The 14,393-nt window shown below is 35.3% G+C and overlaps 1 protein-coding gene across 2 annotated transcripts in view; it reads left to right on the forward strand.

The window, feature by feature from the left end:
• The window catches only part of LOC138712074 (sodium-coupled monocarboxylate transporter 1-like), a 43,529-nt gene that overhangs the window by 14,723 nt on the left and 14,413 nt on the right, over nucleotides 1-14,393 (forward strand). For both annotated transcript variants that reach the window (XM_069843462.1, XM_069843463.1), the window contains exons 4-9: nucleotides 597-714; nucleotides 2,475-2,542; nucleotides 7,585-7,739; nucleotides 10,115-10,255; nucleotides 12,995-13,103; nucleotides 13,652-13,761. In XM_069843462.1, coding sequence (XP_069699563.1) covers nucleotides 597-714; nucleotides 2,475-2,542; nucleotides 7,585-7,739; nucleotides 10,115-10,255; nucleotides 12,995-13,103; nucleotides 13,652-13,761 — 701 coding nt within the window. The remainder of the gene's footprint in view (nucleotides 1-596; nucleotides 715-2,474; nucleotides 2,543-7,584; nucleotides 7,740-10,114; nucleotides 10,256-12,994; nucleotides 13,104-13,651; nucleotides 13,762-14,393) is intronic.

Genomic DNA, 14,393 nt, shown 5'->3' on the forward strand with positions numbered 1-14,393 from the left:
TTCGGTTTTTCGATTTAATTACTTTTCACCATGTAGCCTAAGTACATATCAGACATAACCTCAATTAGAGATAACTACAGATAATATTAATAATATTGACATGAATTCACTGTGAAATGATGGAGGAAAACGATAAAACAAGAAATAAAGTCCTCGCGAATCTTGCTTTAATCACCATAATTTCAACTTCATTATCATTTGGATTCGAACCTGGTTCTGCTGTTATAAGTTGTTACTCCCCTTTCGTCGAAGTCAGATAAATTCAGAAAATTTCTCGATCATCATCATCATCATCATCATCATCATCATCATCATCATCAAGAACATCCCACACCTCTTCTCAGTAACTACATTACAGTAACTATACCCCATTTCATGCGACTTAGTTCATGGAGGTAGCGGCCTTCTAGCCGTCCAGAACAACACAAGCCATTCGCACATAAGCAACGTTGCCTAGTTGTAATATTAAGACTCAATCGCTGTTATGATAAGTTGTACATGCGCCCAGACAAAATATTGTAGCCACGAAGAAAAAGAAACATGTGAACAAGTCGCGTGAAAAACATTAGACTATAATCCCAAACGTTTTGTTACAGTATTTGCAGCTGCGTTTCAACAGGAGCGTGCGAGTTATGGCGTCAGTGCTGTGTACAGTGGGCAGCATTCTCTACATACCCATCATCATTTACGTGCCCGCCCTCGCTCTAAGTCAAGGCAAGTGTCCTAATTTACTCATCCACTACCAACTCTACTACAAACATAATACAAGAATCAATGTTTGCGCAATGGAAAAAAACGATGAGATATTTTATTTCGGCGCATTTCCCAATGTTAATTTCTTCACATACTATTTAGTGGCATGGTAAAGTTCTTCCTTTAATTTCCTTTGTTATTTCGCATAATCCTTATAATTTTATTTTTTATTCTTTATCTCTTTTCATTCTTTCTTCCTTGCTTACCATCTGTTTCCACCACTCACTCTTTTTCCTTTTATTTCACACAGGACTTCATCCCTACTATTGGTCGGGTGTGATTTTAAGACATGTGATTTTGTCGCTGTGACAGGTATATCGCTGGTTCTGACTGTGACTACAGTTCGAAAATCACAGTTTAGAGAAATAGCCATCTACTCCCGATATGTGACTCATAGAGATGGCGACTGAAGTAGTTGTAGTACACGTGACCATATATCACAGCTTCAGACAACTGTAAGTTAGCTTAGTGCATTACCGGCGCTATGTTCGGTTTAAGCTTGTTGAGTGTGACGTAGTTTCTTAATCGCCGATGTTCGCTCTCCAGAAGGAAGCCTGTCATATTTGTTCCACCTTGTTATAAAAATATTTTCTGGCCTCCATTTCCGCCCCTTCATGTTTTAAACTCTTAAGGATTTTAGCATAGATCTTGCTATTAGTTTTTCATATAAAAGAGACGAAGTTTGTAATGTCCTGGCTGCCTCTCTAAGGTTTGAACATTGCAGGACAAAACTGTAAGTCACAGAATTCATATCACACCAACTTCAAGGTCGAGATAACTTGGATCTATGAGTATTACTGTCAAAAGTTTACGTTGACAACTCTTTGATACTCAAGCTACTTCCACTCACCGCCGAATGCACTTGCTATATTCTTCCACGAATGATTTACCGAATCATTCGTAAACATTCTTAGGCGAATTTACGCGCTCACACATCTCGATAACAACGATCACCACGTGTTTGTTATACTCGCCGCGCTATTTAAGTATTGTCGATATAAAAGGCCTACTTATGGCATCGGTATGCCAATTTGCAGGAAAGCGATAAACATAAACAACAGTCGGCTCCTGACGGGAAACATTCGCAATCGCCAAAAATCATCTGAACAGAAATATCACACAGTGACAAAATCAAGACTATTTCTCACAGCGATTTTCCGGAGCTCTGACGGAAAAACACTGCAACACCCCACCACTAATCCCTATTGCTACTAATGCCCATTCTTAGGGGGACTCAACTTCTTTCTACTCTGTAAGATTCCGTTGCCTTTAACATGTATACATTTTCTCCTTCTTATAGGTATCCTCCGTTCGTTAATTTGTTTTGTCTTTGCACTATTTCATAACGGCTTTGTTTCTTTCAGTTACGTTTATTTCTGTTTTCTTCCCATTCTTCATGAATACCTTAACTTAATCATTACATGTTTCTTATAAAAATCGATAACGATAGACTTTCTCTAAAAAATTCATAGAAACATTCATAGCTGAAAACTTTAGAGTTTTATGAGAAACAAAATGAAATGAACACAATCGTGCGACAAGATATAGGAATTACCAGAGAAACTTCACACTTGTTAAACACACATGAGATTCTACTGGTTAATCATAATTTTTATCTTGCCAAAATTTAAACTATATTGTAACACGATATAAAATGCTTTGATTTTGATTTTCATGCTAATTACGTGTATTTTTACAATGCTCAAAATTTTTGTTTTCAGTAACCGGTTTGAATATGCATATCATCACGCCTGTCATCTCAATCGTCTGCATATTCTACACCATGCTGGTGAGTGTGCACATAGGTCCAAGTCAAATTTTGACTCGCAGTCATTATATAACACACAGAAAATTGTGAGCTATAACTATGCAGATATTGTACTGTACTGACTGCAGATACTAATTGACCGAAAACCCGAGGAACGAAAGCGACAATATCAGCCCTCTTTCAATAAGCAAACAAAGATAAGCAAATGAGATTTTAGCTTAAATCTGAAGGGGAGAGGATGATTTTAATATTGTGAAAAATCACTGAATTAACAAAAAGTTTTAAAATATAGCCTACTTCGATATGTAAAAAATATATTGCATTAAATTTAATGCGCATTTATGCTCTTGTTAACTCTAGCGACGCAATTTTTAAAGCTATGAAACATTCTGTTTTCAACGAGAAAAGATGATGAAATATGGTAGAAAATCAGTTAATTAAAAAGATAAAACTTTAAAATAACATTTGATATGGTATGTTAAAAATATATTAAATTTTAGATGTATTTATGTCCTTTTCAGCTGCTGTAACGCTACATATAAACTTTTCGCGCACATAGTTTTTAAATTACATTAAACTTAGAATATTTCAAGATAAAAATTGTTCCGAGACCGGGTATCGAACCCCGGACTTTTGACTGAGTGCACCAACGCTCTACTGACAAGCTACCAAAGAACTGTTATCAGACATTGGCTCAATTTTTCCCTTTATATCCACATACCTCAAGTGGGCTGACAAGTCGTCAAAGACCATACATTGAGTGCACACAAACTCTGTGTTATTTGAAATGTGGTTTTTTCTGCTAACGAACAGTGACTATATTATACAAATCTAGCTTTAGAGCGTTGGCACGCTCAGCCAAAGATCAAGGGTTCGATAACCGCACCCGGAACAATTTCCCCCTTGAAATTATTGAAATCAGCTTCACAGGGATCTACATCTTAAAGCTAGATGGACATTAAACTTTGGTTGCTATTTCCTGTAAATTTTATTTGTTGCTTTATTCCATACGAAAGTTACATATCTTGGAAACTATTAGTGATATGAGCATCGTATTTGACCACAAATTCTATAAGCTATTAAGAATGTTTTCTCTGGAATATAAATTTGTTATTTTGTTGCATTTGAAAAACACACCTAAATATTTCTATAAAAGTTCCTCTAAAATACATTCTTAAAATGTAATCTAAAAATTTTGAAAGCCTATACCAAATTATGCTACTGACATTTTTAAGAATGTACCCTTAGGAGTAAAAACGTCAACAAAGAGATTTTGAATTTATCTTTAATAATGATTGAGATATATTTATTTTAGTGAATTTCTGTAGGCTTATCCTGGTACTTTTCTTAAAATTTGGGCCCTAATTGTTTTCCAAAACTTAATCTCGAATTTAAGTTGTTACAGCAATGATACTTCTACATACAAAAAATGAAAAATGTGCATCATTTAGGAAACAATTTCAAATTATATCACCCTCTTGCCTCAATATACTTTACGAAAGACTTAGAATTGTTTTACGACTGAGAATTGTTTTGCGACTGTTGTGTTCAGTTTACGCAGTCTAAAGGTCATTATCTGAAATAAATAATTATTTTTTCTGAGATTTAATATCTTTTTCATGTTAAGCTAAGAACTTATAAATACCTTCTAATACGTGGCGTAATAGAAGATACCTAATGAAACGTATTGAAAGTGATTTAAGTCACGAATCTCCTGCTACTGTTGTAGATGAAGAGGATGATAATGAATAGGGCATATTAGGAATAAAAATACCGCAACGTATTGGAAGGTAATGAAACATACTGATACTGCTTTGAGCCACGAATGTCTCGCTATTGTAGCAGATGAAGGGGATGAAATACCGCAACGTATTGGAAGATAATGAAACATACTCATACTGATTTAAGCCATGGATGTCTTGCTATTGTATACAGAGTTAAGCCATGGATGTCTTGTTATTGTAGCAGATGAAGGGAATAAAAATACCGCAACGTATTAGAGGTAATGAAACATACTGATACTGATTTAGGCCACGGATGTCTTGCTATTGTAGCAGATGAAGGGAATAAAAATACCGCAACGTATTAGAGGTAATGAAACATACTGATATTGATTTAGGCCACGGATGTCTTGCTATTGTAGCAGATGAAGGGAATAAAAATACCGCAACGTATAATAACAATAATAATAATAATAATAATAATAATAATAATAATAATAATAATAATAATAATGATTTATTTTAGCTGGCAGAGTTAAGGCCGTAAGGCCTTCTCTTCCACACAACCAGCAAAAAGTGTATATACATATGCATGAACTTACAAAGAATTCAACAATTTGATTTCGATGAGAGTTACATGTATACAAGAGTTATTTACGAATTAAACAACAAAATACTATGAACTATTAATTAAACACTGAAATAAACTGGGTAGCAGAATTAAACTAAAATACATAGAATGTTAATATATTTCAAATTATATTAGATAATAGAAAGAGATTATTATGAGACAATTTTGAAAATGCAGCACAATCAGGATGATGTCTAAAGAAAAAAAGCAACAGTGTAGTCAGTAATATTTTAAATCAGTATGATTGGAGTGAAATGCTAATAAGGTTATCTTTTAAGCTGTTCTTAAAGGTGTTTGTTGTCTTGCAGCCCCTAATACTTTGTGACAAGGAATTCCATTGACGCGAGGTGGATATTGTAAAAGATGAGGAATAACAAGATGTTCTATGAAGAGGTATATTTAGCGTGCCACAGATAAGTGATCTGGTATTTACGTCGTGGTTAGAGTATAGATAAGAGAAACGAGACGAAAGGTAATTTGGTGTTGAGGTGTGCAGAATTCGAAAGAGTAAAGACAAAGAGTGTAAAGTTCTGCGTTCTTTAAGTCGGAGCCACGAGAGACTTGCGAAGGACGGTGATATGTGATCATATCGTCGGATGTTGCACACGTATCTGATGCACATATTAGAGGTAATGAAACGTACTGATACTGATTTAAGCCACGGATGTCTGATACTGATTTAAGCCACGGATGTCTTGCTAATATAACAGATGAAGGGGATAAAAAAACCGCAACGTAATAGAAGGTAATAAATCATACTGCTACTGATTTAAGCCACGGATGTCCTGCTATTGTAGCAGATGAAGGGGATAAAAATACCGCAACGTATTAGAGGTAATGAATCATACTGATAATGATTTAAGCCACGGATGTCTTGCTATTGTAGCAGATGAAGGGGATAAAAATACCGCAACGTATTAGAGGTAATGAATCATACTGATAATGATTTAGGCCACGGATGTCTTGCTATTGTAGCAGATGAAGGGGATAAAAATACCGCAACGTATTAGAGGTAATGAATCATACTGATACTGATTTAAGCCACGGATGTCTTGCTAATGTAGCAGATGAAGGAGATAAAAATACCGCAACGTATTAGAAGGTAATAAATCATACTGTTACTGATTTAAGCAGTTGAAGGGGATAAAAATACCGCAAGGTATTAGAAGGTAATAAATCATACTGATACTGATTTAAGCCACGGATATCTTGCTAATGTAGCAGATGAAGGGGATAAAAATACCGCAACGTATTAGAAGGTAATACATCATACTGATACTGGTTTAAGCCACGGATGTCCTGCTATTGTAGCAGATGAAGGGGATAAAAATACCGCAACGTATTAGTAGGTAATGAATCATACTGATACTGATTTAAGCCACGGATGTCTTGCTAATGTAGCAGATGAAGGGGATAAAAATACCGCAACGTATTAGAAGGTAATAAATCATACTGATACTGATTTAAGACATGGATGTCCTGCTATTGTAGCAGATGAAGGGGATAAAAATACCGCAACGTATTAGCGGTAATGAATCATACTGATACTGATTTAAGCCACGGATGTGCTGCTATTGTAGCAGATGAAGGGAATAAAAATACCGCAACGTATTAGAGGTAATGAATCATACTGATACTGATTTAAGCCACGGATGTCTTGCTAATGCAACAGATGAAGGGGATAAAATACCGCAACGTATTAGAGGTAATGAATCATACTGATACTGATTTAAGCCACGGATGTCTTGCTAATGCAACAGATGAAGGGGATAAAATACCGCAACGTATTAGAAGGTAATACATCATACTTATACTGATTTAAGCCACGGATGTCTTGGTAATGTAGCAGATGAAGGGGATAAAAATACCGAAACATATTAGAAGGTAATAAATCATACTGATACTGATTTAAGCCACGGATGTCCTGCTATTGTAGCAGATGAAGGGGATAAAAATACCGCAACGTATTAGTAGGTAATGAATCATACCGATACTGATTTAAGCCACGGATGTCTTGCTAATGTAGCAGATGAATGGGATAAAAATACCGCAACGTATTAGAAGGTAATAAATCATACTGATACTGATTTAAGCCATGGATGTCCTGCTATTGTAGCAGATGAAGGGGATAAAAATACAGCAACGTATTAGTAGGTAATGAATCATACTGATACTGATTTAAGCCACGGATGTGCTGCTATTGTAGCAGATGAAGGGAATAGAAATACCGCAACGTATTAGAGGTAATGAATCATACTGATAATGATTTAAGCCACGGATGTCTTGCTAATGCAACAGATGAAGGGGATAAAAATACCGCAACGTATTAGAAGGTAATACATCATACTGATATTGATTTAAGCCACGGATGTCCTGCTATTGTAGCAGATGAAGGGGATAAAAATACCGCAACGTATTAGAAGGTAATAAATCATACTGATACTGATTTAAGCCACGGATGTCCTGCTATTGTAGCAGATGAAGGGGATAAAATTACCGCAACGTATTGGAAGTAATGAATCATACTGATACTCATCTAAGCCACGGATGTCCTGCTATTGTAACAAATTAACGGGAGAAAAATATATTGGGAATATTAAAAATACCATATTACATAAAATAATATAATATTTACTATTTTTAGGCTGTGTATATAGTTTCATACTGAAAGATGAGAAGTTGTACAGAACAGCCACGGTTTCTATTTCCAGGGTGGAATCAAGGCTGTGGTGTGGACTGACTTCCTGCAGGGAGTGGTCATGGTAGGGGCCAGTATTGTCGTCATCACCCTGGGGCTCATCCACGTCGGGGGATTCGGAATAGTCTGGCAGAGGAGTCTCGAGGCAGGACGGATAAATATTTTTGAGTACGTATTGACACCAAAACCGTTCATTCAGTGGCCATATATTATTTTATAACACCATTATTATACGACACATATTTCGAAGTTCGTAATTTACTTTTACACCTGTAAAGGTTCCTACGAAATACAGCACTTTTTATCTAAGAATAAATTTAACTTAGATATAAGAAAATATGTTTCCTGATTTATTATAAAATAATCCACACTTACCAACAAATTCAATATTTATGTTCATAAATTTTCTATGGTTCTTTCAATGAAACAGCGAAAGTCGCAGTGAGACAAGTGGCCAACAGGCTTGGAGTTCACTTATTCAGTCTTTCTCGGCCCCGATCTCGCATGGAAGGACGCGTTTTCGCTTATTATTTAATGTTCTGCTTCCATTTCCTCTCTCATTCATTCATTCATTCATTCATTCATTCATTCATTCATTCATTCATTCATTCATTCATTCATTCATTTTTACCATCAAACTCAGTTAATACATTCTCCAAGATGATAAATTTTCATTATGTAATACAATATGCAGTTTTTGAAACATAAGGATTAATTTTAATTATTGACGATAATAACTTTTGGATAATAAGGTCACTGTCATCCGCAGATATTAGATTTTATAATATGGGGTGTATCTAAATTCAATACTCAGACTACGAGGAATGATACAAGAGACCAAAACAATCGTTTTTTGTTAAATGACCATGGGTCGGAAAGTAATTATTGACAGACAAAATCAGAAACCGTATTGTACCGGTACTGTAAGGAATAAAGAATACAGATGTAACGTTATTTACGACACTCATTCCTCAAAACCAATTTAGTTTGTGCTAATTTCCAAAAACTGTTCAAAAGTGCGGCCTCTGCGTCAACACAAACTCTACAATGACGTGTCATGGCCTGTCGTATACGTTTAAAGACTGAGGCATATGCAGTCGAGCGTCAGCAGCTCCGAGCGACGAGCTCTTCCTTCGTTTCAATTGGAGGCTCGTACACCAAGCTCTTCAAGTGCCCCCAAACATAAAAGTCAAGTGGATTGGTCGCAGTGGACCCATTGGATGGTCTGTTCGTTCTCCCGACCTCACCTCAATTGACATTTGCGTGTGGGGGCACTTGAAGAGCCTGGTGTACAAGAAATGTAGGCAACAAAAATCTGTAAAATCATATTCGTGAAAAGTTCATAGTTTTTTTCTGAAAAAGTATGTTTTTTTCCCAAATGTTTATCACCCTCTAATTCGGTACCTATTGCGAGTAGGATCGTAATTTTTATCCACATCGATAGAAAATCTAAAAAATAATCATTTATCCCTCTGGCTTATATCAATAGCGTGGACGGTTCTCGTGTAAAATTAATTTAAAAACAATTAATATAAAGATACTGCGAGATGCGAGCAGAATGCAACGTCGAAGCCAGCGAGTAGCTCACCTAGCAATACATACCAAGTTCGTTCACCTCTTACTTCTGTATTACGAGAAGTGGGTTAGCGGCGATGTTGCCAGATTGCTGTAACTTCCAACTTCATTTTCTAATTAACCGTGCCCTAGATTCCACCCGGAAATATTGAACTCATCCGATGTCAGATGTAAACAAAATATTACGTACTATACAATCAAGCAACTGCTTCTGCCCGGGTTTTTCTCGACCAAATTTAAAATCTCCTCTTCCCTGACAACAATTTTATCAGATCGTTGTCGACCCCGATTGCGAAATGTTGGAATTACTCTGTCCATGTCATGGACCAGTTAGCAGACAGCGATGAATGTCTACCGGAAACTTTTACTGGATATAAGCGTTCAGCGGCACGCTAGTTGCATTTCGTCTCTTCGCAAATGGAAATTGTATCCATACATTCCGAATTAGAAAATCTCGGCATTGCAATACACTAAGTTGAATGACAAAATCAGAACACTCAAGCACCTAGTTACACTGGTTATTCACGGAATACTGTGTTAAGATGATGTGACTACAATTATCCCCTACACCTATCGAAAGAAAGTCGAAAACAGTTGATCAATGGTGCCACGTCTAGACTTTCTAGACAACAAATTTTCAATACTTATTTTATTTACATGAAAATTGTCCACTGTATCTAAATACAACAAAGAACAAAAATATTCTTTATTTTCATTCTCTATTAGCATTGGCAGAAATCAAGATTCTACGCACAGTAATTTATCCACAAGGACGGTGTTAAAGTTTTCGGGGGTCGGGAACTTTTTTTTCGAAAACAATAATCTTCCCACCGATAAGGTATTAGACATTTTGTTATATATATGCACATGCACACACACTGTACAGTATATACACACTGAAGGCAAAACTGAACAAATTTTTGATATGTATGTAATAGTTTCAATTCATAGCAGTTCTTTATTTTCAGGATGAACCCTTCACCTTTTGAGAGATTGTCCTTCTGGATCATCGCGTTTGGAGGACCTATAGGTAGCGTAGGCTACGTCTGTGTTAACCAGGGCATGGTGCAGAGATTTCTCTCCCTTCCGAATTACAAGGAAGCGCAAAAGTAAGTCATAAAAGCTACAACTTATTACCATTAAAACCTAAATTATCTATATGATTAAACACCTAATGAGCCACGTTCCCAAAAACCGATCGAAACGCGTCTTTGAATTTCGTACACGGTAAATTGTTTCACTCGTATATAAGTACATCGTGAGTCATAATTTACTCCGGAATTTTTGTCAGCCCTAATTATGTAATGGTAATATACTGTAAGTATACAAGAAATCAAAGCATGTCGTTTGAAAGAGAAAGTATCAAGAATTTTTGTGTCGTACTCTGATACAATGTTACAACTGTGTGTTCGAGCGGCCTGAATGCAAAAGAAATTGAAGTTATGGCTGGTTAGAAAGTGAACAGGAGCTGAGAAAGGTTACTCCGTTCTAGGACTAGCAAGGACTGACACCAATTATCATGGTACAGCGATATTTTCGTACTAGATTTCACAAGAATGCACACCTAAACGTCCTGAGCGACCAGATCCAAGTAAGAAAACAATCGATCAAGTGAGAAACGCTTTTCACCGTGGCCCCATGAAGTCAACCAGGTGGAAAGGACGTGCATCTAACGACGATCGATCATTTCTCGCCTGTCCACCTCAATCTCCGGACTTGAATTTCTTCATGTGGGTATTTGTCAAAGACACTGTATAAACCGCCCTTGTCCCGCGACATATGAACTTTTTAGCAGTCTGACGTAGGTAGCCTATCTGTAGTATTTCGGATGGTTCTAATTATCTTTATTAGAGGTAGGTGATTATTGTAAAAAGAAATAGGACTTTCATAAAATATAGACTTAATACAGACTGTACTATCCGAAGACTGTTTATGAAATATAATCTAAATTATTTCCGTTTTGAAATATAATATTTACAATAAATAAATAAATAAATAAATAAATAAATAAATAAATAAATAAATAAATAAATAAATAAATAAATAAATAAATAAATAAATAAATAAATAAATAAATAAGTATGTACATAAATAAAATTATAAATAAATAAATAAATCCACAAATAGATAACTTAAATTAATTAATTAATTCAAACATATCAATTTTCTTATATAGCAAATTCCTTTTAGAATACATTACAATATACGAAGCGCTAAGTAATAACAATTTCTACAAACCTATGAAAGTGTCTAGCTAAAAATTAAAGTGAGGTATTTTGATTTGTAGGATTGCTTGTAATATAAGGTGAATATTCTTATTTTTGGATCCTTTAAAATTATCTCATTCTTACATGTCTTCAGAATTACAATTAGGCCTAAAGAAAATCTTCTTTTTCTTACACAAGTATTACAACCCGAAATGTCTTTAGCTCTTGTCATTTTAGCTGGCTCTTTCCGAGTTCTTAGTTGCAATATTTCAAGTTCTTTGCAGACATTGTACAAAAATTAACTTTAGGCTACCATTTGAACGCTTTCGTTTTGGACTCCATTTTGGTATTCATGAAATGTCACATTTCAGATTGATTCACTTATATTCATTTTCAAAATCGTAGGGGATTGTTTAGATTGCCGTTAAAGAATCTGTCCAGCTTGATTTATTTCCTATTTATTTGAAAATTTAGAATCATTAAAATCCTTACAGCCAAAAAGATCATGGAGGACCAATCATCAGGATTTTCATCCCCCTAGGGCAGGACTAGTACCTCAGGACTGACAATTCCGAGGTACTGACCAAAGTGAGCCTTTGTGTGAATATAAATAAATCGATTGGGGATTTAAAGAAACCCCAATAATTCAATAATACCTAATTAAAGTACTAAAATGCAATATGTACTTTCTTTTAACACGGAAAATTGTTTTATTTAACATTCATGTATGTACTTAATCCATATCCCCAATATTTTTGTTGTGTGTTCTTTCTGAAAACTTTACGTAGAGAATGGAATGAGACAATGGACTAAAAGACCACTTGCTGGAAAAACATCTTACGCTTTTGTTTCTGTGGCACCACGAGTGAAGTCAGGGTAAACTTTTCAGTTAAAAACGTTATAATTTTTTTCTCTTGTATCTACAACATAGACGTTTGAAATAAGAAAACTACAAACAAAAAAATAAAACTAAGGAAGAAGATATTGTATGACGCGTAAACATAGCATAATAAGACACACAGTTTCATATTCGCGACACAAATAGTGTTCATGCCATCAAATTTGTAGTCTAATGGATAAAATAAAATTCAGCCATTCATTTTGTTTCAAAAATGAAAGCGAAATTTACGTCTCCAATCTCTAGGCAAGTTACAAATTTAATAATAATAAGAGAACAGAATTTACACGTTAGTACACTCTTTGTAAAATTGACAGGAAACAGCTGTAAGTTTCTGGATTTTGATACTTTGATTTTCGAATCTCCTAGACCAAGTTTGAAGGCTGAAGCTGAATTAAATGTATGACCTTTCTGTCAGTTAAATGGTATGCAATAAGAAGATTAGCTATATAAAGAAATTAAATTATTGGTAAAAATTTTGTAATACTGCACAGAAGTGCAAATAAAATAATTTTTTGAATATCATGTTCCCATTATTCAAATAGCAGTACTACGAGCCATAAAGCACTGCTGCTCATTGATAACACTTTCAAGTATTCAATTCATGATTTAGTGTTTACAGAAAATTAATATCACATTTATGAAAAATAAAGACTGGTAGGCCTACTATTCATTACCATTTTTAATTTTTCGTGAACACATTGTGATACAACATGAAACACACTCGCTTTTTGTTCTTTCAGATCACTTCTGATACTGGCAGTGGGCTTCATATTCATAAAATCCGTCTCTACTTTCATGGGACTCACCATTTTTGCTACCTACTACGACTGTGATCCTCTCAAAACAAAGGTAATAATAATAATAATAATAATAATAATAATAAATATTGTAGCTTATATATTACAGAAATCATAATATTGTTATTATACTGCATACGAAGAAACTATACTGGCAGAATAACATAAATTTGTAATGTGGGCAGAAGTAAATCACTCACATGCAAACATTCTCGTGGGGGAAGATAAAATAAAGTTTTTTTTCTTCCACCATGTTAATAATATTAAAAGAAGTGCTTATACAAATTTTGGCCACTCCACCTCAATTACGAGGCCGTCCAGAAAATGATTTTTCCTTGGGGCCGTTTATAGAAATAAGCACAATTTCATGGAAAGATTTATTGAAACAGATACAGCAATTGCTGCGCTATTTTTCAATAGTTCCCACTGAAATTGAGACATTTGTCACACCATGGGATAAATTCTTGTATCCTTGTGTCGTAGAAGTCTGCCGCCTGGGATACGAACCGGTATATATAATCATTCAATTGCAGATACCGTAATGTTATCTCAAATCATTGTATACAATTGGAAAAGAGATAATTGTGATATTTGTTGCAGGCGATATCTCGCTCTGATCAGCTGATTCCCTATTATATCATGGACGTCGCTTCATTAATTCCGGGTCTTCCCGGACTCTTCGTAGCCGGAATCTTCAGCGCTGCACTCAGGTGAACTGTTATTTTCTTGTGACGCAAAGGCTGATATAAAGCGACTAAATATATTATGGTTAGAAAATATGTTTGATACTCCCACGTCTGGCACTAGGAACGTTACTGATTAGGCGTGAATTCGTAAATAATTCATGTAAATTAATGTTGTATCCATGAGGTTTGACGATATGGATGTTACCATTGCAGGCCAAGTCCGTGAAATTAAGGACATTCTTGCAGAAATGGGAACGGTTACTATTCACTGCAAAGTTCACGACGAAAATGAACATCACGGCTCAAGCTTGTGTTTACTAGTATAGCTTCATAATGTAGGGAGTTGACTGTACTCCACGAACACGCAGCGACGACCTGTTTGTTCATATCCTTATCCGTTGCATTATCTGTGTTTGGCGTACTATATACCCAATGTGTCTTTAACTTCAGTCTTTAGGTAGCTGGAGTACGAAGCCTACACATTGTTATCGGGTGCGTGTGGTAAAAGTAGAAATTAAAGTTACAATATTATTGTCTGCTCAAGCGTCCTCCTGATACAATCACAAAAAAGGTGTGCTGTGTATTACGTAGTGACAAGCGGCTGCATTCCGTTTCCTCTTGGCAAAGAGTTCACGTAAAAGATATGCTGTTCTTAG

Source organism: Periplaneta americana, chromosome 13 (genome assembly GCF_040183065.1).
Source record: "Periplaneta americana isolate PAMFEO1 chromosome 13, P.americana_PAMFEO1_priV1, whole genome shotgun sequence".
In the NCBI taxonomy this organism is placed as follows: domain Eukaryota; kingdom Metazoa; phylum Arthropoda; class Insecta; order Blattodea; family Blattidae; genus Periplaneta; species Periplaneta americana.